At 36.8% G+C, this 25,802-nt stretch overlaps 1 protein-coding gene across 3 annotated transcripts; it reads right to left on the reverse strand.

Annotated features, from left to right (window-relative positions):
• Window positions 1-3,076: 3,076 nt before the first annotated feature.
• Window positions 3,077-10,258, reverse strand: LOC143033979 (uncharacterized). 3 transcript variants are annotated; one of them, XM_076199744.1, is made up of 5 exons: window positions 10,085-10,258; window positions 9,668-9,782; window positions 8,981-9,122; window positions 3,778-5,905; window positions 3,077-3,535 (listed from the first exon to the last, which is right to left on the reverse strand). In XM_076199744.1, the coding sequence occupies exons 3-5, from the start codon at window positions 9,084-9,086 to the stop codon at window positions 3,343-3,345; spliced, it is 2,427 nt and encodes an 808-aa protein (XP_076055859.1). In that variant the 5' UTR covers window positions 9,087-9,122; window positions 9,668-9,782; window positions 10,085-10,258; the 3' UTR covers window positions 3,077-3,342. The 3 variants fall into 3 exon arrangements, with proteins under 3 accessions (XP_076055859.1, XP_076055857.1, XP_076055858.1); XM_076199742.1 differs by having other exon boundaries at window positions 9,960-10,258; XM_076199743.1 differs by having other exon boundaries at window positions 10,102-10,253.
• Window positions 10,259-25,802: the final 15,544 nt, after the last annotated feature.

Below are 25,802 nucleotides of genomic sequence, written 5' to 3' on the forward strand. Positions count from 1 at the left end.
GTTTACTCCTGAATTGGAATATGTAATAGTGATGGGACGATAACAAAAATTCTATTCCGATACGAGTCCCGATACTGCTTTGAACTTCCGATCCTGATACGAGTCCGATTCCGACACTTGCAATGATTATTCATGTTTATTTTCAGGCCATGCAATTGAATTGGGAAACAAATACTTTATGATCAAAGTACATTTATATAATTCTTTATCTTAGTCGGAATTTCAGAGCAGTATAAGGACTCGTATCGGAATCGTAAAAATGTTTGGTAGATTCCCTCCTGTGTTCATGATGGAACGCGCAAAGACGGTAGAAGTCTGGGTGGAGGGGTCATTATGATGCTTGACTAATTTTACATTAAAATATTATGTCGTTAATAATCTCAGCTCTGCCACTGACAACACTTATTCATAATGCTAACACTGTTAGTGCGTTCAGCCTATATATGTGAACGAGCGTATGCATGTATGCGTACCGCTGAGAGCGTCCATCAAAGCGAATGGAACATGGATTATGGAGACCATCGTTTGAATCCCCACACCAATTACAGGCGTATATATATATATTTTCTTTCTTTACGGAAACCCGCGGAGGGCCACTCATGAGCGACATGATTTGCGGGCTAGGTTTAGGGTTGAGGATGGGATCAGAATTAGTGATGTACCGAAGCTTCGGTATCGGTATCGGTATCGGTAAATATCGGTTTATTTTCAAGCTATCGGTATCGGTAAAATAGAAGGTATCGGTATCGGTATTGAAAAATAAATACCGATACCGATACCGATACCTTGAGAGAAAATTTAAGTTAAATTACTTTCATTCATGAAACAAATAAATAATTATATAAATATATAAAGTAAAGGGTGTCTTTCACGCCATGTGGTTGTGGAATCATTTGCGTCTTATGTAAGAAGAGAAGAGAGCTAGCTGATGGCTATTATCCTATTACCCTTTTCGATCTCATTCTTAATATTTATTTATTGTAATTATTTATTTATATTTAATATTTGAACTTGCATTTTTCAGATAGTCAATATTGTGATAAATTTATTAAATTACAATTAGAATTGCCAGAATTAGCAATAATGCCTAAGTCAAAGCAAAGTGTTATATGGAATCTAGTGACAGTATGCAAAGATGATTCTTCAAAAGTATCCTGTAATTTCTGTAATACAATATTAAGCAGAGGAGGAATAAACAGGCAAACCCAAACAACAACAAATATTAGAAAGCATCTTCAACATAAACATCCTGATGAGTTTGGAAATGCCGAATTGGAGCAGAAAAAAGCAGCTGAATCAAACCCAACAAAAAGCTAAAAATTTCAACTTCAACTTCTAGTCAAAGTCAAACAGGCTGTTCAAGTGCAAAACAGGTATCTCAACAGCCAACTCTTGAAGCTACTCTCCAGTACAAAAAGATTTGGGACATCAACAGTGCTCCAGCAAAAGAGGTACACAAATATATTGCTGAAATGATCACAATAGATTGTCAACCTATATCTATTGTAGAAGATCTGGGATTTGCTAGGCTCCTTAATCACTTAAAACCAAACTATAAGATCCCAAGCAGGAAATACATCTCTAACACAACTATCCCAGAGCTTTATGAAAAAGTGCACAATAAAGTACAAGGCATTGTGAGCAATGCGCAAAATATCGGTATCGGTAACCCATTAAATTCCTGTATCGGTATCGGTATCGGTAAAATGCTAAAAAAAAATATCGGTATCGGTAAAAATTTTGGTTCTGGCACATCACTAATCAGAATTAGATGCAGGACTGGGATTAGGATTGAGGAGAGGGAGGTAGTGATGGGTGATCCTATTTCTAAAAGTATCTAGAATGGGACTCTATGTAAGATGGGAGATGATTCCACTCATGGATGCCGCGGGGTGGGGGGGGGTGAGTACTTGAATATGTTGACGTTTGTTATGTGTGGTATTATAGGTTGTGACTGTCACTAGTTGTTCGTGTATTTGTTGGGTTAAGTTTCTTTGTTTATGTTACTTAAATTGTTTGGCTGTATATTCGTCTTCTTGTCTTAAGTGATTCAAATTTAATAACTAATTATGACTGATGTAGTGTGTCTGTAATCACGTCTCTGTTTTAGTTTGTGTGGACTCTAATTTGTATGTGTTATTGAACTTATTGTTAGTGTATGGATCCCATACGGTGTCCCAATAGTATGGCCGAACGAGTGTCTTGAAAGCAAGATTTTTTTTTCTTTTTTTGGTATGAGATCCATGTGTAGATCATCGCTGAAATGTGGACCCCCCAATATTTTTTTTGGGGGAACTATGTCTAGATTTGTGTTGTGTAGTCTATAGGTAAATTGGATGGGGTTGGTTAGTACGGGTGAATTTGATGTGGTGATATTTGTTAGGTCTAAATGTCATTTTATATTGGTTTACCAGTCTTCAAGTGTAGGTCATCTTATAGTTGAAGACAATCGTCTCTGTTACCTATCTGCCTATATACTAAAGTATTGTCCACAAAGAGTCTAGTAGTAGAGGAAAGTGATAGTGGGAAATCATTCATGTAAGAAAGAAAGAGAAGAGGTTCCAAGATAGTGCCCTGTCGAACCCCAGAAGTTACAGGACCAGTTAAGGATTGGCTACCCTCGAGAACAATGCACTGTTCTGGAGAAGACAAGAACATCTTAATCCAGTGAAAAAGTGGTCCTCGTGTGCCATAATCTATTTTTGCTAATAGTTGTTGGTGAGGGACTTTGTTGGAGGCTTTGGCTTCTAGTGACAACACATGACATATTCCAATTACTCAACAACCCCAAAATTAGATAATAGGCAAGTAGACGCCATAGTTATAGACTTTGCCAAAGCCTCCGACAAAGTCCCTCACGAATGAAAACCTTATAGATAAAGGCTCATCCCTGTCCCTTGCCACTGCTTGGGTAAGTGGCAAAACAGCAAAACACAGCACTTTCACAGTTGGGTCCAACAGCTGAAGCTGGTTTACCCTTGCTACTGCATTACATGGCAATGCCACTGCCTCTTCCATTCAAGAAATTGTGAATATAGGCATGATAAATACACAACAAAGAATTTCAATTGTTTATTTAAGAAAAACTGTAGCTCAGTTGTACCCAATTCTCACCATCTATTAACATCTTCCTCTTCTATCTCGTCCTATTTTATCCAAGCTTAAATTCACCTTACCTTTATTTCCTTCAAATATCTCAACTACCTCAAGGCCATGGGCTATCGGTGAATAGATACTCAAAGCATTGACAACCTAGCAAGCCCCCCCCCCCCCCCCCCCAAAAAAAAAAAAAAAAAAAAAAAATCAGGAAAAGTACTCCCCTTACAGTTCCCAAAACTATGGTCAGTGTCCTCCAAAGCTGCCTTGTCTCCACATGGTACTTCCTCCCCATGCCAGGTTAGATGGTGAAATGGTGCTTGTCCACACACAATGATTTTGGAAATAGCCTTGAGGAGGTTCACTTGGTGCTGAGGTGATGAGGCGGTGGGCAATATCTGCCCTAAGGTTAGGCTGGAAGTGGCCTGCTGCTGCAGATCTGAAGAAAAGTTGTAATGTTCTAAATTTTCTGAGCATGGAAAGAAGGCAAGAGATAACTATCCCAGTATATATGTATATACATACACACACACATATACATATATGTATAGATATATAATATTCATATAGGTTGTGACTGATTGAAAAACACATAAAACCAATTCATCCACCACCTCCATCTCAGCAAATAAAATTAGATAATATAAATAAACAGAAAGTAGTCTAACACTGGCTTCTTACTTGATACTTGGATGTTCTATATGTTTATGAGAATCTGATTGATGTATCTGTTGCTGCTGATGCTGTGGGAGCAAATGTCGATTTTGCTGATGTTCCTGTATAATGTTATCTTGTTGCTGATGATGATCTTGCAGCTGCTGATACCTATGAAACTCTTGCAGATATTTCTGAGGATCTGTTAGACATTTTGATGCATCTTGTGTAGATCTGTGTTCAGGTGGATATCTTGCATTAACAGGTCTGGGATAAGGAACCATTTGATGGTGAAAACCTGTGCTTAGGGTATGCTTATATTCACTTGGATAGTCTATCATATTTATTGTGCATTTTTGTGATTCTTGCTGATGCTTTGGACTGACTGAATTTCTCTGTGTCACATGAACTTTTTTGAATTCATGTGAATTTTTGTATGATTCTGATAATGTCTTTGATGTTTCACCGAGATATTCCCGAGAAGTTTCATAGTTACCACTTATTGAAAGATTAACTTCATACTCATCTACTACACCTTCATTAAGCTCAGCACTACCTTTTATAGAGGATGTTCCCTGTATGACTGCTTGTGAGTCATTGTCAAAATGTGCCAACTTGGGTTCTTCTTCATGCTTCTTAACGTGGACATGGTATATCTTCCGATCAGAAAACTTTTTCTTGCAGATGCTACATGAAAAAGGTTTTTCACTAGTATGCTTTCTCATGTGTACGTTAAGAGCATCACGCCTGTAAAAACTGGCATCACATACGTGACACATAAATGATTTGACTCCCGAATGAATCTTCATGTGTCTCTTCAGAAGTGATTTATCAATGAAAGCCTTTCCACAGACTTCACATATGGCATCTCTCAACCCAATGTGCTTTTTCTTGTGTGTTGCAAGGCTTGTGGCAGTGTAAAACTTAGCATCACAAACTTCACACTCATGATCCCTCTCACCACTATGTCGCTTCATATGTTGCTTGAAACTAAACAGATACGAAAAGTGTTTACTACAGATATGACACAGATATGGTTTCTCTCCTGTGTGAGTCCGCTGGTGCTCAATAAGCACGGCTTTTTCGGTGTAGGCTTTGTCACATTTATGGCACTTGAAAGGTTTTTCTCCTGTATGTGTCATTTTGTGCCGCTTCAGACCTGCCTGTTCTCTGAATCTAGCAAGACACACATCACATTCATATGGTTTTTGTCCTGTGTGAGTCTTAAGGTGTTGTTTCAAGCAATTCTTGGTTGTAAACCTTCCCTTGCAGTAATTACAAGCCCACGGTCGATCTTCAAATCCAGTTAAGAATCTATATCGTGGTGTATGGTCTGTTTTTTCAACATCAACTGGCAAATTGGGGATTTTCATTATTAAGCCTCGCTCTTCTATTCCTGATTCGTCCAATTTGTTGGAATTTTCCTGCCGACCATGTGAACCTATAGTATTACCTTTAAGAAATGAGGATAGCACTAATGCATGCATTATATCTTCATTATTTGAGGATACATTTACAACTACTTCATCTTTATGCATTTTATATAATCTATCACTAGTAATGAAAGTTTTATTTGGTTTCATTTCATCACTGTCAAATATAAGCGATCCTAAACATCCTCCACATTCACTAGATATAATAGGATCATGTTGCAATTTCTTAATTACTTTACTTTTATCTGTAGTAATTTTGTTTCTTTGTATTCTTGACTGGTCAATTATCTGTAAATCTTGAGAACAATTATTGTTATTTTCATGATCACACAAATCTGATATTGGAATAATTTTTAGTTCCTGATGTAAAGACTGATCAACAGACACCAAACTTTCTGACAGATTTTTGTAGTCTTCTCGGGGCCTCTGCTCTATTTCTTCACATTCTTCTCTGAAATAATTTAGTAATCTATTTTGATGGCAATTTTCATATCTTTGCTTCTTTAAAAGTTTTTCTTTTTCTAGGGCTTCTATAAACATCTTAAAGTATGGTTTTTGTTTAACATGGTGTATTAGTGCTGCCTGACTATGAATTTTGGATCCATCAGCATCTCTGTGGAGAATGATTTGTACTGAATCTTCAATATTTTGTTGAAAGAAGGCTGACGGATGACCAACATAGCATCCAGACTCACACAACTGCAGAAGTAATTCTTGAAGTGCTGAAATATAAAATTCAACGACTTGAAACTTGTATTATAAAATTTATAGTTATTTCCAATATATCATTAACATTACAAGTAAAATGAAAAGAAAATATGTATTTGACAAATGCAAACACACACTTGCAAATGTAATCTATCAATAGTGTGTCATCACTGTATCAAGAGACTTGATATAGTTACACCAAGATGATCCCAAGTCTAAATGACATGACTGATCTGGGACTTCCTACATTAAATGAGCAGAGAGAGGGAACATGATAATGATGTCTATAACAAATAAAGATATATAAAAAAAATACAGACAGTATTTACTGCTATGGGATAAAGAGTTTATTGTAAAAAAAAAATTAAAAAGCAATCTTGTTTGAAAAATGCTTTCCTCACATAAGTGGAGACTTATGGAACAAGCTGGATGAAAATATAATCCAAGCCAATACCATAAACAAATTTATAGCAGAACTGATGAATGGAGGCAAAAAGATTGGACCTCATGAGCACAGAAGTTCAGAAGTTCAAACCCCATATATTACAACTCGGTAAATATATAAAAAGGTATACAAATTAAATTCTATTAATACAATAGAATTTAAATTAAATTCAGGAGCAACAACAGGTCTTTTCAAAGTACAGTAACTGCACTATTGATGATCTTATCAACTACAGAAGATTAACAAATTGAATATGTTTTCACACTAATATACATACCCGAGGACTGGAAAAACGCTAACATTGTACCAATACACAAAGGAGGAAACAAAGAAGAACCCACCAACTATAGGCCAGTATCACTAACAAGCACCATTGCCAAAATTTGTGAGAAAATAATCAAGAATAGATGGGTAAAACATCTGGAAGACAATGACATATTAAACCCAAGACAATTCGGATTCAGACAAGGAAGATCATGCTCCACAAACTTAATATGCTTTTACTCAAGACTAATAGACATAGTGCAAGAAAGAAATGGATGGGCTGATTGTGCATTCCTAGACTTGCAAAAAGCCTTTGACAAAGTACCACACAGAAAACTACTAAAAAAACTGGAACACATAGGAGGAATACAGGGAAACCTACTAAAATGGATAGAGGACTTTCTGACTGGTAGAAAGATGAGAGTAGTGCTCAGAGAAAAATATTCAGACTGGAAAGAGGTGATCAGTGGAGTACCGCAAGGATCTGTGCTGGCACCAATAATGTTTGCTATCTATATGAATGACATGGATGAGGACGTGAACTGCTACATGAGCTTCTTTGCCGATGACGCCAAACTGCTAAGGAAAATAGAAACTGATGAGGACTGTGAAGCACTGCAAGAAGACCTAAATAGGGTATGGAACTGGAGTCAGAAATGGGAAGTGGACTTTAATACTAAGAAGTGTAGCATAATGGAGTTTGGAAAAAGCAAAAACAGAATATCAGGAAAATATACAATTGGAACCAAAGAAGTAAAGAAAGTAGGATCCGAAAAAGATTTGGGAGTAATTATCACGAACGACTTGTCCTATGATATACAGATTAACAAAATTGTCGGGGAGACTTACAATTTGCTAAGATCAATAAAAGTGGCGTTTACATACTTGGACGAAGACATGATGAAAAAAATATTGGTTACATTGATAAGGCCTAGATTAGAGTATGCAGCGACATTGTGGTCCCCCAGTACCAAAAAGAATATAAAGAAAATAGAAAGAATCCAAAGAGCAGCTACAAAAATGGCACCTGCACTTGCAAACCTATCATACGAAGAGAGATTGGCTAAACTGGAGTTACCGACACTGGAGCAAAGAAGAGAGAGAGGTGACCTATTGACCATCTACAGAATCATGAAAGGCACAGAGGTTCTCGATAGTGAGAACTTACTTAACTGGGACAAAAGAAACACAAGAGGACATGGAAAGAAAATAAAAAAACATAGCTATAGAAGAGAACTGAAGAAAAACAGTTTTCCTCATAGAGTTTTGGACACTTGGAACAAACTGGACAATGAAATAGTATGCGCAAAAACCATTCATGAGTTTAAAAACAAACTAGACACTGCAAGATACAAAGGCGGGACAACACGAGCATAGCTCCCCTTCCCGCAAAATACAACTAGGTAAATACAACTAGGTAAAAGGTAAATATGCCAATGGCTTTTTCTCCCTTACAAGGGAGGTAGCCAAGGTCAAAAGGCATAATTCCACTCCCACCCATTTCATCCCCACCCACTCCACTCCCACTCATCACCCCTACCTCCCTCCGCCTTTTCTTAGCTCCTCCTGGATGATGGGTCATCCCTGCATCTCACCCATTGCTCTGTGTCAGAAGCAATGCAGCAAGACACAGCACTTCCACAGCAAGGCTGCTTTAATTGGTGCCCCCCCCCATCTTTCTGTCCCCTCATGCAGAAAAGAGATGGGGAGAAATCCCTTTCAGCTGCATCAAAATATCATTCACACATAACCACTCCTTAACCCCTCCATCCCTCATACATAACCGCTCTTTAAACTCCCATCCCTCCCTTTCATAAACCGCAGCATCATCCATATACAACCATTCTCCACTCACCCCTATCTTCTCCCTCCCTTCCTCAACAGACATCTTCCTCTTTCTCAATGCCCCTTTTACCCCATCCATCCATCCATCTCATCCTTGGTCACTTCCTCTTGTTCACTCCATCCACCTCTGCCTTCCATACTTCTTTTATTAATCTTTCTTCACTCATTCTTTCCATGTGTCCAAACCATCACCATACTCTTTCATCAACCCTATCTCCCAAGTCCTTTTCCACCCCCACTCACCTCCTCATTTCTCACTATATCCAGCCTAGTAACCCCTATCATACTTCTCAGACATTTCATCTTAAACACTAAACTCTTCCTCTCTTATGTTCCATGTTTCTGCCCCATAGAGTGCTGTCGGTACAATCACTCCTTCATACAATCTCCTCTTGGCATCCATTCCCAATACCACTAATGTACTGTGGTAATAATCACCCCTTTTTGAGAAGCCCATTCCCAATACCACTAATGTACTGTGGTAATAATCAACATTGACTGAGGAGCAAGAGAAACTTATCCTTTCTATACTCACGCCTTGGGTTTTCCTTTATACAGGGGACATTCTTATTCTTCTGTTGCTGAATTTTTTCATACCAATGAGGATCATCATCAGGAATATTGACCACAGTTACACCCATTGTGATGTAGTTCACAACAGGTAATGAAAAAAGTTACTGTAACACAGATATAACAAATTTTAGAAAATGCACATACATATAGTAATAGTACTTGATAAATAGCATTGCAATCAAATTTTCTTTGAAATCAATCTAAATTATTTTTTGGGATTCATAATCATTAAGTATGCCAGGTTCATCCATATTGCACAGATGCCTATTCTCCCACCCCTGACCTCAATTCCCATAATTGTTTTAGGAGGGGAGAGCTGGGAATTCAGAAAATGCAAATATAATAGAAGCAGCAGTAAGATTCATCTGAAATACAATGAAACATGCAACTGTAATATTTACTTTAATAAAATACAATATTCTAAATACTCTGTACAGACTTTTCAGATACAGAGACATGAAACAATGATGAGTTCCTTCTAAATATAACATTAAATAACTAAAGCATTCAACTAGTTATAATACTGAGCTCAAGAATATAAACATACACATTCCAAGGGCCTTTCCCCCCTTTCAAATATGGTGGCTGAGTCAAATCATCCACCAAGTTACCAACCTAAAAAAAAAAAAAAAAAAAAAAAAATACTAACCTTCCCAATTTAGCAAAAAATCAAACTAGAGGTATTCATGAAGTAAGGTTCTTCTGTAGTACTGTACTACATGGGTGCAATGCCATTGGAGTTCACTGGAGCACCACTCTAATACCTGTGTATGAATATAACATTTGTCATCACCTCCAGTGTTATATTTGATAATTTGCATTACTCATATTGATATTCCCATATAGATACAAGGATGATTCACGTCAAGGTAGCTTCTCTGGTTTCTTATAACTAGTTACTATGTAAATCTAAAGCCTTATTTGAATTGGTCCGACCCTACGCTACATATTGACAGCCCCAGCACCTAGAGTTGCACTGCAGATCTGGGGCCGTATACACAAAACTTTTTTGTTAGCCTTAATTAACAATCTCTGCTAGTTAACAGAAAACTACTAAAAGTTATACACCAATGCTTAACTAACAAATGTTAGCTAGCAAACAGTTGTTTGTCAAGTCCCGCTAAACAGTGCTGAAGTTAGCAGCTTATGAACATGTAAATGGACGTATTATTAAAAATTGCACACATAAAACAGTGTTATTAATGCTGTTGTTCAGAATTTATTAATAGAGTATCATGATAGCACATAGATATCGTATGTATGTTTTTTTATGAGTACTTATTAAGCAACGACAGATATTTTTGGACGAAGGCGCATTGTACAGGCGGCCGCGCCACATTCAAATCTTCCGACAGAAGACTCAACAATTATTTCAGAGGATATAGACATGGCAGAAGAATCACAGAAAAAGAAAAGGAAGCCAAACTGGTCACAAGAAGAAACACTCCTCTTGGTCAACGTGATAATGGAAAAAAAGTAATTATAAATGGGGGATTCAAGTAGGGTTGCCACCTTTTGCAAAATAAAATAAGGGACACCTCTACCGTCTACCAGGGACGTTCCGGGCGCGTGGCGTATGCGTGCGTTCCGGTGGCCAGGGAGAAATCTGGTTGTTTATAAAGGCCCAAACTCTTGAAAAATGCATAGATCACTTAGCCTCTGGAGTCACTTATTAGTCAGGAAAGGAGTAGTCAAGAAAACAATTAGTCATGTTTAAAGTTCTTTATTACCAATGAACATTGTTATATAAGGCTGGATACACAAGTCAATAGTATTCCCTCTTTTTTACTTATTCTTCTTCCAAGTGTACTTCTTATTGCTCCTTGCAACACTGAGTAACTCTTTGTCTTTCAAAACACTGCTGTGAAATTCTGAACAGGACTGCTCAAAGTTGAGAGTGATCAGGAGCTCACTCCTTATGAGTTCCACAGAGCACCTGTTCCTGCTTTCACTCCACTTGTTGGCCATCCTGGGGAAGATCCTTTCAACATATCCAGTGGATGCTGGGATGTTCAGTATGTGGCTTATAATAAACAACATGTTAGGAAGGTCAGCTCCTTGTAAAACAGACATCCACCTGGCAGCCACATCTTTGGTCTTCCATTCAGAATCTTCTCTGAACTTCTTCAGAATGATATTGAATGTGGTGCATTCATCATAGAGTTCATCCATGTTGATTTTATTGATGAGGTTGATCTTACTAGCCACCTTCTCGATATCATTGAAAGTCAAGGTGTTATGGTCCAAAGAGAGAGGTTGCAGTGAGAACAGCCAGTTGTCCTCTGAGAAGTTGAACCATTTGACAACATATGAGATTGCTGTGTTTAGAAATGCAGTGAAATCTGTCCTTGCCATGTTTACATCTTGTGGAGGGAGGTGCTGCAGCTTCACCTTAGTTAAGTAGCCATAAAACTGGTCATCTCTTCTCTGTGTGAGTTTTTGCTTGAAGTTATCCATGATGGAATATAATTCCACACAGGTGGTTGTATTACTCTCCAGCTTCTTTACAACCTCCTCAAAGAGGGATAGGATATTACTACAAAATAGGAGGTACACCTCCACTATGTCTCCATCTTCTTCATTTGCATCTTCAGACACTTTACTGAGCTTCAACAAAGCTCGAAGTTGTTTTGGACAGTCATCCCCCAGGCTGATAAAGTAAGATTTCAGTACAGACCAAGTTTGTATCAGTCGGTGGATGGCTGGATTAAGAGAGAGCCACCTGGTAGTTACATGTCGTAGCATTTCTTGGAATTCCACATCACAAAAGTCACACAAATCTTTGAGGGATTCCCTTCGTTTGGCTGATATGGAGAAGTGGCCATATACCTTCAGCACAACATTCTCAACATCTACAGAGAGCTTGTCAAGGGCGTCCTTCACTGTGTTGTGCACTATGTGGGCATGGCAGTTTTCTTGCAGCAGATCTTTATGCTTCATTTTCAGATTGGTGAAAACTGAGTTGTGAATACCAAAGTTAACATTAGTGTCGTCTGCACTAAATGCTGTTACTTGGTCCAATGACAAACCAAATTTATCAAGGGATTGTTCCAGGAGAGCTACAATCCCGGCAGCTGACTCATATGAATTCTCAATGAAATCAAGCATTTTGTTTGTGACTCCATACTCTGGACTGAAGTATTGGACGGCAAAGGGAAACATCTTCCGGTTTCCTTTATTTGAGGCATCCGTCTGTATGGAGAATGGGAGGGGTGATGTTAGGGCCTTGAGGACATCACCCACTGCCTTTGGAGCTAGGACATCTTTCACCAGGGCCTCTGCCTTTGTTCTTTCCAAAGTCATTTCCTTCAGTATTTTGGAATTAGGTAGCATCTTTTTATTTAGCTTGTGAGCACGGTCAGCACTGTTGTAGCTAAGATTATACTTTACTGTGTGGTATACCTGTGTTATTTCAGCTGCAGTAACCTAGAGGGGAGGAGAGAGACCATAATGACTTTTCATTATGGTTGATTAGTTATTAATGATAAAATTTTGTACTAATTAATCAATAGAATTAAAATCGTACCCATATAAAGAACAGCTCATTCAGAAATATGATTTAAAACTATGTAATATACCCTAATATGCATAAGTACATAGGTAACCCAGGTATGAGTAAGATAGATACATTAATAGATAAACAAAGTATTCAGACTACACTGTAGACTACAATGTAATCTGATCACTCTTTTATCCATCAATGTATCTGTATCTATTTATTTGTAATCTATTATATTTATCAATCTATCCTATACTGACTATGCAGGTAAATAGAAACAGCCTACGTAGGCTCGTAGCCTAGGCTAATAGCCCTATTCTGACTCGACATCTTGTAAAACCACAGATAAGTAAGAACATAACATGTGCATATCTCACATACCGAATCAATCTCTGCCTGAGATGTTTTAGTCATGAAGATTTGTGACACTACACTTTGGGTCTTCTGTGATCTTGCATTTCGGGAATGTTGTTCTCCTGATGCATGCTGTTTGATGTCAGAAAGTCCACCATGCGATACCGAGAACGTGCGCCTACATGCTTTGCAGTTCGCTTTATACAATTCTCCACTTACGCTGTTAAGCCACGGGTATGCCTCTTCCCATTCATGTCTGTACTTTTGGAGGCGTTTTCCCTTTTTATGAGGTGGTGGACTCGTCTTCACCGCTGGGGTATCATAATCTGCAGGCGACGACATTTGCATGGTCTTGTCAGTTCAGTGGCTCAGTGAGCACTGAGGGAGTGAGGCAGGCGCCACTGAGGGGGTTGCCAGAAAATTTCAGAAACAGTAGCGGAAAAAGGTAAAAAAAAAAAAAGTAGCGGATTTCCATCAAAAGTTGCTCAAAATAAATGGTTCAACACAAGAGAGGCACAGTTTACAACAGGCAGAGAGGTGCAGTGGGCACTCTGGAAAATACGGAACAAACCGCGTCCCGTATTGAGTCAGTACGGGACGCAACATTTTATTCTCAAATAAAGGACGATTCCGTATTTTACGGAACGGGTGGCAACCCTATCAGCCTTCAACTCCAAGTCTCCTCTTCACCCCTGCTAAGCCACGACCCCACGAAATAAATATCCCTGAAATCACACTGAGGCAATAGCCCTCTTTTATACAAAAATATCTTTTAATTTTCATACAGACATCTCTTCCCGTCCTACAACAACCAATCCCGATCGAGCGGGTGGTCTATCGTACGTAGTCCATAGTCCACTTCGCTCCCTATACATAAAATATCCTGTTGAATGCAACAACCCTCTCTGCGTAGTATACACACGCAAACATTTCGCAAACAAAACTACGACCACACGCACAAGCTTTTCCTCCTACTGAAATTAGTTTATTTTATAACTTTCTCTCCTACTGCATCTTCTCATTTCAGTTTACCTACCACTAAAAGTCTTTCAATTTTTCTGACTATTCCTACGATTTAGCCTCCGACTCCCTTTCAAACTTTGTTGGTTGAGATCTTGTTATATCCGCAGTAATGCCCCTCACAGATATTGAAGTCAGCCTCCAAATCGAAGTCTCCTGCCCATGCGTCCTGAGCCACGACAACACACAATTAATATCCCCAAGAATCGTCTGGTGGCAATAGATCTATATCGCACACTACTCTCTTTTCAATTTTATACAGACATTTCTTCGCCTTCCACAACTACCGATCTTAGTAGTCCTTAATTAATTTCACCCTTGAAGATGAAACAAAACAGTTCCCTAACGTCGGCTACAACAAGAGTCAAAGTATAACCACTTTGAAAATGAAAGGGGTCAAAATTTACCGAATAATTTTTAGTACTTACCAAAGTCATTAATAGCTAAATATATTTTTTATTCATTGCAATTTGAAATTACGTCGTATGCTATAGACATCCTCGTAAAAACCTACTTGTGGCGCCATCTATTTCGCAATGTCGTCAGAGATTCTTTTCACTTTTCGTGCAGCATCGACATTGCGTTTGATGAACAGTGATACTGTCGAGTGCCGAAGGCTATCTAATGTCAAAGTTAGGGATTATGAAAATGAAGAAAGAACTACTGGGGAAAATACACGATTGGGAAGAAAGGGATAGGATTAAAGATATTTAGAATAATGATATATCAATAACATAGAAATCAGAGAAAAGCAAGAGATGAAAGCTTATGAAAACTGTACAGAAAATACACGGGGAGCTAAATCATGGGGCAAGATTCTATCACAATGGTACCAATTGACATTTTTTAAAGCATTATTTAAAAATAATATACATGTTTTTGGAACTTTACTCAATTTATCAGATAAATAAGCTTAGACAAATTAAATCAGTGGAAATGACAAGTAAATAACAAACAAATACATATAGTATATAACTATGTATAACAACAGGGAAAATAAAACAAAACGAAGCAGACGCCAGGAAAAACACACTTGCCATTTTCTGAAGTGGATTGGTAGGCTCTTTGCGAGACTTTCAGTAATGCTTTCATTATTATTTAGAGTGCATACAATCTACAAAAAAGAATCTAACTTGTGTAAAGAATAATTAGTTTTACCTAGTAGTAACAAATCTCCAAAATCAAACTCTTTACTGGCACAATAAGGCCGAGTTGGTTTACATGGTTTACGTTTACATGGTATACGTTGTAGACATCATTGTTTACAAAGCTTGTAGCATCGACGAGGCGCAGTGTGAACGTAATGCAGGAATATCTCGGACCACACTGCAAAAAATATTGAATGCGTGACATGTATATTTTTCTTTTTGAGTGCCCAATAGAAAAAAAAAGCAAAACTAACATGGATACAGGTAAGTACCAATGATACACCAATATGAGAATATTTTCAGGGAGATATTTCCGTTACAAATAATGGACCGTAACTATAGTCTACGAACTGGCCGCGTTACCACGAGACATGTAGTGCATTACTGTCAGTGCGTTACCGATTTTAATTTCCTTTAGATGAAAAAAAAGATAATTTACTTCTTACGAATATTCTCAATGAAATAATACCTAAACTACTACATTAATATTTCCAATTCTAAAACCTAAAATAACAAGATCTGGGCACTTGCATTACTACCGCACTGTCTGCCCGGCAGTAACGCGCCCAGCTCTAACGTAATCAGAACTAATACCAAAAGATGGCGCCGTGAAGCTTTGGTCCTGGGCCTGTCTGCTACATTTTTGGCTCGCATAGCCGTAACCACATATAACCTTAATAATATCGTGGGTTTGGAGTGAATGAAACATGCAACGAATAGTTTCCGTTTTACAGAGCTATTTGTAGAGAATACCCTAACAACCTAACCTGAGATGTAGCTCTACGACCGGACTGTTATTGGGCTACCATCCGAGTACCGCGCGCTGCAATCACTATCAACGACGTACAACTAGTAATCGAATCCTAACTTCCATTGCCTGCAATTAACATTAAATGCAGAGTCAATACAGCGAAGTTCCTCAATGTGCACCCATAATAATTAACCATATGTTTAGCACCAATAAAAGTGTGCTTATAAAATTTAATTGTTTGGTATAATACGGAAGATCTAGTTCTATCAAAGGGAAATAATCACAATTTAATTCATGGAATAAAGGACTTGCCGGTGGTAATAATTTCTGGGCAAGAAAGGCATATTGCATATTATGAGGACCACAATGGAAATATGCCCACATGTTTTTCCCTTTTTCCTCGGCAATGGTAATTGTAAATTTAAACAACGTGTTTTTCTTTATCTTTATTTGATTTATTGACATATAAACTTATTGTTTTTATTATTATTATTATCATTATTATTAATGATATTAGTCCAAACAAGGGGTGACTATATATTATAGGTCACCCGCTTTAGCGAGATTGATTTTTCTGAAAGATGGGAAAAGTCTTTAGGAAAAGGAAAGAATACTTGTGTTTTGAATTAATTGAATGTCGTTTAATCAACTTTAGCCCAGGCACATGTGTTAATCTTAATCAAAGATTGTATGAATTTGACAATCTTACAAGACGGTAAATATTCAAACTGTAACACGGAGCAAGTTTATCTGACAATTTTCACCTTCCACACCTGTCCTTATTCCCTTTCACGCTCTCTTTCTCCGTTTCATATATAACAGGTACATGCCTTTGATTGACTATCTTGTAAGGGAGAAAAGGCTCTTGGTATATAAATATATATATATTCGTGAAGTAAGGAATCAGGTTTTTCTTTGATACAAGTTGAATTAAATACGACAATATTCTGACAGTTGTCCAATTTTTTCTTAATGTTTTCCATTTTTCTTATAAACTTTTTTCCAGTTGTAGGGTGAGCTAATACAAGATCTCCATAGTTCTCCATTTAATATTGTCGAGCTTTCGTCTTCAAAGAAACATCATCAGGATTGACAAACTTTCTGAAATAATGCAAGCAAGGGATGGTACAAATTAATGATAAAAATACATATTAGTTTGGGAGACCGAATTGCATAGATCATTAAAATTACATTACATGGAATGGAAAAAGTGACATGCCGATAATAATAATGTATGGGCAAGAAAGACATATTACACATCATGAGGACCACAATGGAAATATGCTCATATGTTTTTTCAGTTTGCTTTGGCATGGGTCACTGTAAAATTGAAAAATGTATTTTTTTTTATCTTTATTTGATTTATTGCCAAATAAACTTATTATTATTATTATTATTGATAAAAAAACAAGGGGTGACTATATATTACAGGTCACCCGCTTTAGTTAGAGGGCAGGATAGATAAGATGGGGATTTGGGGGTTTAGTGGAAGGAAAGTATGAAATGGAAGGAAGTTAGAGTTATGATAGCTGCTTTAGCGAGATTGATTTTTCTGGAAGACTGGGAAAAGTCTGTAGGAAAAGTAAAGAATACTTGTGTTTTGAATTAATTGAATGTCGTTTAATCAACTGTAGCCCATGCACAAATGTTAATCTTAATCAAAGATTGTATGAATTTGACAATCTTATAAGACGGTAAATATTCAAACTGTAACACGGAGCAAATTTATCTGACAATTTTCACCTTCCACACCTGTCCTTATTCCCTTTCACGCTCTCTTTCTCCGTTATATATATAACAGGTACATGCCTTTGATTGACTACCTCCCTTGTAAGGGAGAAAAGGCTCTTGGTATATATATATATATATATATATATATATATATATATATATATATATATATATATATATATATATATATATATATATATACACAAACGTAGATATCACATCAAATAATTAATTCCAACACTCCCAATGCAACTCGATCTAGGACTTCACTTGATTGATGTTAGACCAGAGCTCTACCAACTGAGCTAATGGGGCTATTACATTGTAGAACGTGGAATTATTAAATTTGCGAATTATTTGAGTTGACATTCGGCGTCAATGGCGATTCTCTTCATATATATATATATATATATATATATATATATATATATATATATATATATATATATATATATATATATATATATATATATAATCAAATCCGTCCGTCGTGAAGCTTTGGTCCTGGGCCTGTCTGCTATAGTTTTGGCTCGCATAGCCGTAACCACATATGAACATATATCCTGGGTTTGGAGTGAATGAAACCTATATCCAAACAGCTTCCGTTTTACAGAGCTCACAATGTCACCAGCTATATGTAGCGAATACCATAACAACCTAATCTGTGATGTAGCTATGATTTTTTTTCTTGTTGAGATAAAATAACATGCGGGGTGAGGAGTGACGTAGGGCCACTTGCAAGGGTTATACTCCATTCTAGTTTATAGTGTATTGTGGAGTGGGAATAATCATATTGGACAATAGGATCACACGGGTTTGTGGTAGCTGGCACTGATTAATTCTTGTTGCTACCAACGAGTACGTATCTATGGTAAATGTTATGTGATCAACTATTTTATAATTTCTCCTTCCAAGTTAGAGGGCAAATGTTGTGTGATCAACTATTTTATAATTTATCCTTCCAAGTTAGTTAGAGGGCAGGATAGATAAGATGGGGGAGAGGGAGGGAGGGGGGATTAGGGGTTTTTAGTGGAAGGAAAGAATGAAATGGAAGGAAGTTAGAGTTATGATAGGTGTGGGGCAGACCCAATTGCTCGGTTAGTTTATAGTCTTTTGGACTTTCCTTCCAAGTTAGAGGGCAGGATAGATAAGATGGGGGAGAGGGAGGGAGGGGGAGAGGGGGATTAAGTGGAAGGAAAGAATGAAATGGAAGGAAGGAAGAGTTATGATAGATGCGGGGCAGACCTACATGCTTTCCAAGGGGCAGGATAGATAAGATGGGGGAGAGGGAGGATTTGGGAGTTTAGTGTAAGAAAATAATGAAATGGAAGGAAGTTAGAATTATGATAGATGTGGGGCAGACCCAATTGTTCTAATATTTTTATAGTCTTGTGGACTTTTGTGTTAGAGGACATGATAAATAAGAAGGGGAGGAGGGAATTAGTGTGTTAGTGGAAGGAAAAACTGAAATGGGGGAAAATTAGAGATATAATAATTGTGTGGTAGTAATATTTGCTCGATTGATTAATTTACAGTTTTAGCCTTTTTTTTTAAAGACAAAATTATATATTCCTACATAGGGGAGATGACTCGCCGATGAACGTAATCTCTGGGCAAGAAAGGCATATCGCATATAAGTCAAAGACCAAGGGTGACGACTATAGGCTACGTAATCTGCCCTTAGTGACGAGGATGGAGGAACGATGCAGATTTTGTTGGTTTAATATTGGTGCGTGAAGTCTCCTTTCTTGCTGGAGATTGTATAGCTGTTGGAGGGTGCGTGTGACGCGATGCCATGAAACTTTGGCATTGGACGCATGGGCGTGTCCAGTGGTTGACGTCCGTGTTTCGTGGGTGGGCAGCGAAATTCCAGGACCCCGGGTACCGCGCGAACTCGTCTCTAACCAGTCCCCCCCGCCCACTACCGTCACTCATCAATGAAGACTATAATAGCGTACACTACTTGTAACCAATATTATATGTCTTCCCAAGGACCAACTTCAAGATTAAGATTTATGAAGTGCTTACACCATGTAAGTACTTCTAAAAATTTAGTATTTTCTTACACCATTCTTCAAACTGTACACCGAAAACTTACAATATAATTCATGGAGTAGGTGACTTGCCGGTGATAATCTCTGGACAAGAAAAACAAATTATATATTATGCGAACCACAGGTTTTTTGCATTTTCCTCGGCAATGATAATCGACAAATGTGCTTTTTCTTTATCTCTATTTGACTTATTGCCATATAAACTTATTGTTTTTGTTTTTATTAATATTATTATTAATATTAGTCACATACAAGGGGTGACTATATATTACAGGTCACCCACTTTATTTTAGTTAAGTTTTATTCAACAAAATAAAATACAATTTATACATACATATATACAATTTTTTTTTTTTTTACAAAATTACTTGTTGAAAAGGGAGATCGCGAAATAAAGCTTATGGGGAATTGCTCACCCTTTAAGGAAAGAATTATTTTTATTTTATTTATTTTTGTTACATGTTAGTATGACACACACACACACACACACACACACACACACACATATATATATATATATATATATATATATATATATATATATATATATATATATATATATATATATATATATATTGCAATGAGACGTGATTTTACTGGAAGGCTGAGAAAAGTCTGTGGGAAAAGGAAAGAATACTCGTGTTTTGAATTAATTCAATGTCGTTTAATGAACTGTAGCCCATGTACAAATGTTAATCTTAATCAAAGATTGTATAAATTTAACAGTTTTACAAGTCGGTAAATATTCAAACTGCAACACGGAGCAAGTTTACCTGACCATGTTTCACCTTCCACACCTGTCCTTATTCCCTTTCACGCTCTCTTTCTCCTCTACATATATAACAGGTACATGCCTTTGACTACCTCCCTTGTAAGGGAGAAAAGGAGGCTCTTGGTATATATATATATATATATATATATATATATATATATATATATATATATATATATATATATAATTCCAACACTCCCAATGCAACTCGATCTTGGACTTCACTTGATGTTAGGCCAGAGCTCTACCCACTGAGCTAATGGGGCTATTACATTGTAGAACGTGGAATTATTAAATTTGCGAATTATTTGAGTTGACATTCGGCGTCAATGGCGATTCTCTTCATATATATATATTCTGTTCAAAACGACAGTAAATTCATTAGAAATTAATTTCTTTCTTAAGCTTTCGGAAAGTAGATTTCTGGGGAAATGAGAGGGGAAGAAGCAAATTTCCAATTGACATTGGTAACACAGAAGTCTATGTTATATACAAAATAAATGAAAATAAACAAAACACAGTATAATAAACCCAAGACGTTTCACAGATCGTTCTGCATCTTCAGTTGGAGTGAAGGGAGGTGTGACCAAGACGAGTATAAATATGTATAAAGGAAAAATTAGGAGAGGTCACTTAATGACTCCTCTGTTTGGCTGGCGCTATTTGGTTGGTTCCTAAGCCTAGCCGATCGCCTAAGGCATGACATTTTATCCTCAGCGATGATATTTTGGATCTTTATGGGTGTTCTCTGATCTGGTGGTTGTATTTTGGTGAACAAATGTCTCCTACGTGTAGGTTTCATGCTGGGGAGGAGGGAGAAATCATTTGTTTGTACATTAATAATGGGTTGTAAATCTTTTATGATTACAGCCTCCAAAATGGTCAAACGTTGGAGGTCCTTCTCCTCTGCGACGATTTCTGTGTTGTGTACCATGGTTTCCCTGTCGAGATGGCGTCTGTGGTGGGTCTAAAGGTGTTGTTTCGGTCCTCCTTGTTGTAGGTGAAGGGTGATTCTTCTGGACAGGGTGGTAGTTGTCGTTCCCACGTAGGTAGATAGGGGCGTACAGTCCTCCTCTGGGCAGGTGAATTTATATACTACGTGGGATTGACGTATACCATGAGGTTTTGGGGCGGTGTGATTTCTTAAGATTAGGGAAGATGTTTTCTTGTTCCTGTAATAAATGGTGAGTGATAATTTGTCACTTTCTTTCGTGGGGGTCATATATCTTTTAATAATGTCTTAATATTTTCACATCCTCTTTATATTTATTGGACATCTGGGACTTATAGAATATGCGGTGTGTAGTTCCTTCATGTTCTGTGGTAGTGTGATGAGGTTCTTGGTACCAGGTGTCAATAACTCTTCTGAGTGTAGATTGTACTTCGTTGTTGGAGTAACTATTATTTATAACGAACTCGATTTTACCACTGATGAGTAAAAAACATCTTGGCTATCGACGGAGAAGAGAAATTTAGTGTTGCCATGTGCGTGCCTTTTCTACGAACGCTGATTGGGGATGTGTGACGGAGACCTTGGTTAGCAGGACTCCGCGAGCGGACCGGCATTCGATTACCATCCGGGACCGGAGTACCGCGCGAATCAGTCTCTCACCAGTCCTCCCGCTCGCTGCAGGTAATCGGATCAATGAAAATTAAACTATCGTTCAGTACTAATGTTAGATGAAATCTCCTAATTAGGTAAGTTTTCAAGATTTGTTTTTATAAGTGCTTACACCATGTAAGTACTTCAAAAAAGTGATTAGAATTTTCTTACACCATTGCGAATCTTCAACCACACAGCGAAAACTTACATCTTAATACACGGAGAAGGTGACTTGCCGGTGATAATAATCTCTGGACAAGAAAAACATATTACATATTATGAGAATCACATGTTTTTTGCGCTTTCCTCGGCAATGATAATTGTAAATTTAACAAATGTGCTTTTTCTTTATCTTTATTTGACTTATTGCCAAATAAACTTATTTATATTATTATTATTATCAATATTAATCGCATACAAGGGGTGACTATACATTACAGGTCACCCACTTTAATTCAGTTTAAGTTTTATTCAACAAAATAAAATACAATTTATGCAAACATATAAACAATTTTTTTTTTACAAAATTACTTGTTGAAAAGGGAGAGCGTGAAACAAAGCTTATGGGGAATTGCTCTCCCTTTAAGGAAAGAATGATTTTTATTTTATTTATTTCTGTTACATGTTAGTATGACACACACACACACACACACACACACACACACACATGTATATGTGTATATATATATATATATATATATATATATATATATATATATATATTGCAATGAGATGTGATTTCACTGGAAGACTGAGAAAAATCTGTGGGAAAAGGAAAGAATACTCGTGTTTTGAATTAATTCAATGTCGTTTAATCAACTGTAGCCCATATACAAATGTTAATCTTAATCAAAGATTGTATAAATGTGACAGTTTTACAAGTCGGTAAATATTAAAACTGCAACACGGAGCAAGTTTACCTGATCATGTTTCACCTTCCACACCTAGCCTTATTCCCTTTCACGCTCTCTCTCTTCGTGTATATAGCAGGTATATACCTTTGATTGACTAATTCACTTGTAAGGGGGAAAAGACTCTTCGTGTGTGTGTGTATATATATATATATATATATATATATATATATATATATATATATACTCACACAAACATATATATCACATCAAATAATTAATTTCAACATTCCCAACGCAACTCGATCTAGGACTTCACTTGATGTTTAGACCAGAGCTCTACCAACTGAGCTAATGGAACTATTACACTCTAGAATTTGGAATTATTAAGTCTGATGAATATTTGAGTTGACATTCGGCGTCAATGGCGATTCTCTTCATATATATATATATATATATATATATATATATATATATATATATATATATATATATATATATATACTTTCACTTGTCATAAGAAAGATCTCTGTTTCGTTGTTTTAACTTCTTTCCTGTTGGTTACTTCTGCATACATGGATACATCTCATCAGTCTCCTTAATTTTTTATTCCCACTTTTTTAATTCTATTCCTTTGCCACGCTCTCTAAGACTTCTTTAATGTTGCTAATAATATTCTCTTATTACCCTCCTCCTTTCATTCCAGTCCCACTTCTTTTGTTTTTGATATTTCTTCTACTAACTCTCTTCTGTCACCTTTCTTTTTCTCCCCCTCTCGTACCGTAACTTCACATCTGGATCCATATTTCTTTCCTCACCAATGAATTATCTAACGCCATTTCTATTCCAGTTTCCAAGTGATTATATCCACCAACAAATAATTCTGAACTAAATGGGCATTATTTTTTCGTTCAAATACCTTTACGTGTTGGATTTATTTTGCACTGAACATTTCCATGTGTTTATACGCACTCGTAAAACCCACTCTATCATATATTTAATATTCTAATTATTTGTCATTCCTGTTCACCTTTCCATGCATGTTATTGGTCCCTACCGCATTGGCGTTCTCTTCCATATTTTCACGTTTTTAGTTAGTTCTCAGAAGAAAAATTCTCGCAGTGTTACTTCCCTTGGACTATCTCTCCATTCGCTTTTTTTTTTCTTTTTTTTTTAATGTGTAAGATTTCTTGACTCATGATTTATATTTCCCTATATATTTTCAATTACGAGTGTAACTTCAATTCTACCTGCAGAGCCATTGCTGACCACATACCATTTATCGTTGCCTTTATCCTTCTTCTTTCAATGGAATACAAACATGTTCCCGTAATGGGCTTCGTATTCACCATTTTTTTTTAATGCGTGTTGGACTCGTGATCGACAGCTAGTATCTTCCAGGATGAGCTCAAAGCTCATATATGGCTGATCTATGGGTCTGTGACCTTACACACACTCACATCAGCAACTTTCCGCCTTAGAGAGTTGGTGAAACATCTCGCAATAAATTGTTTGAGTCCTTGGAGGGATTCGAAGATGGACCGTTGAGGAATCGAATGCGCCGTGGACTCTTTTTAAATGTGATAATTTAATGGTGATAAATGTTTACATTGCTTACATTGCTCTTTTCTCTTACCCTCTCCACCTCAGTGCGCGCGCAGCATCTGCTGCCAGACGTACGATGCAACCACTACTCGCATTATAAAATATAAAGTCACTGCTGTATTACTCGTTCTCTTTTACTCTGAGTAATAGTAACCACATAAAACGTGATCAAATCAGTTCACAGAATCCGGGGGGTAATTCATCGTACTCAAAAGGTTAAATCTCTCCTTGACTATTTTGACTACTCTTCGGGTCGGTCCAGTATCCAAGGTCAGAAACACTCATTGTTAACAACATACAAAAAAAAAAAAAAAAAAAAAAAAAAAATCAAAACAAGCATGTAATCACTTTTCTCTCTTTGGCAGCTTCCACTACCCACTGCTTGACCTACATTACTGTATATACTGTAGATATGTACGTATATGTATGTGTGTATGTATCCATGTGCTGTATATCCGGGTAAGTACCTGTATGCACGGTAAACATGTATGATAATAATAATAATAATAATAATAATAATAATAACAATTAAAACGATAATGATATTAACAGCAACTGTGGTAACTGTTGTGTTGATTTTCATTGACCAGAATTTTGTCGCACCGGAATACCTGGCGTTGGTCGTCGGGTCCCTCCCTAAAGGGATACCATTTTTTTGGGAATTTACCACAAATTTGTATCTGACAAATTTGCTCTCATGGGATGTTTTGTGAACAAATTATATGTTACAATGAACTTATTTGTGTATATAATAATTCCTTCTTGTATGAAGAAATGTGGAAATTCAGATTTCCTTGTGGGAATTTTGTGGAAAAAATCTCACTCGTTTGTGGGAATTGGCATAGATCACATTTGCAACATTGCCGCTCGGTACCTCTTGAAAGAACAATTAGTCTCTTGGCTGTGGTTTAGTGTGGGAATTGACGTACACCCAACTTTTAGTAGTCGGAGGAGATAAACTGTCGCCATTTTTCAGCTCTCTTTATGGATAACGATAGAGGAGAATCTGAAATTGATAGACATCTTGGGCAATGTCCACAGCTGCATGGCTAACAGTAACTGTAGATTACGCATATTTGTTTTAGAATGCATACCACATATATATATATAATATATATATATATATATATATATATATATATATATATATATATATATATATATATATATGAGCTCTGCCATGAGATTCAAACCCTGATCCGTGTGTCCATAATCACGAAGCCAAAATGCTAGCAACCGTGCTACATATACAGACACAACGATTATAAAAATGTATGTATATATACATATACATATATATATATATATATATATATATATATATATATATATATATATATATATATATATATATATATATATGAATGGTAAGAATAGAAAGACACGATTGGGAACA

This window comes from Oratosquilla oratoria, chromosome 16, assembly GCF_046742065.1.
Source record: "Oratosquilla oratoria isolate Oo_2021 chromosome 16, ASM4674206v1, whole genome shotgun sequence".
NCBI classification, from domain to species: Eukaryota; Metazoa; Arthropoda; class Malacostraca; order Stomatopoda; family Squillidae; genus Oratosquilla; species Oratosquilla oratoria.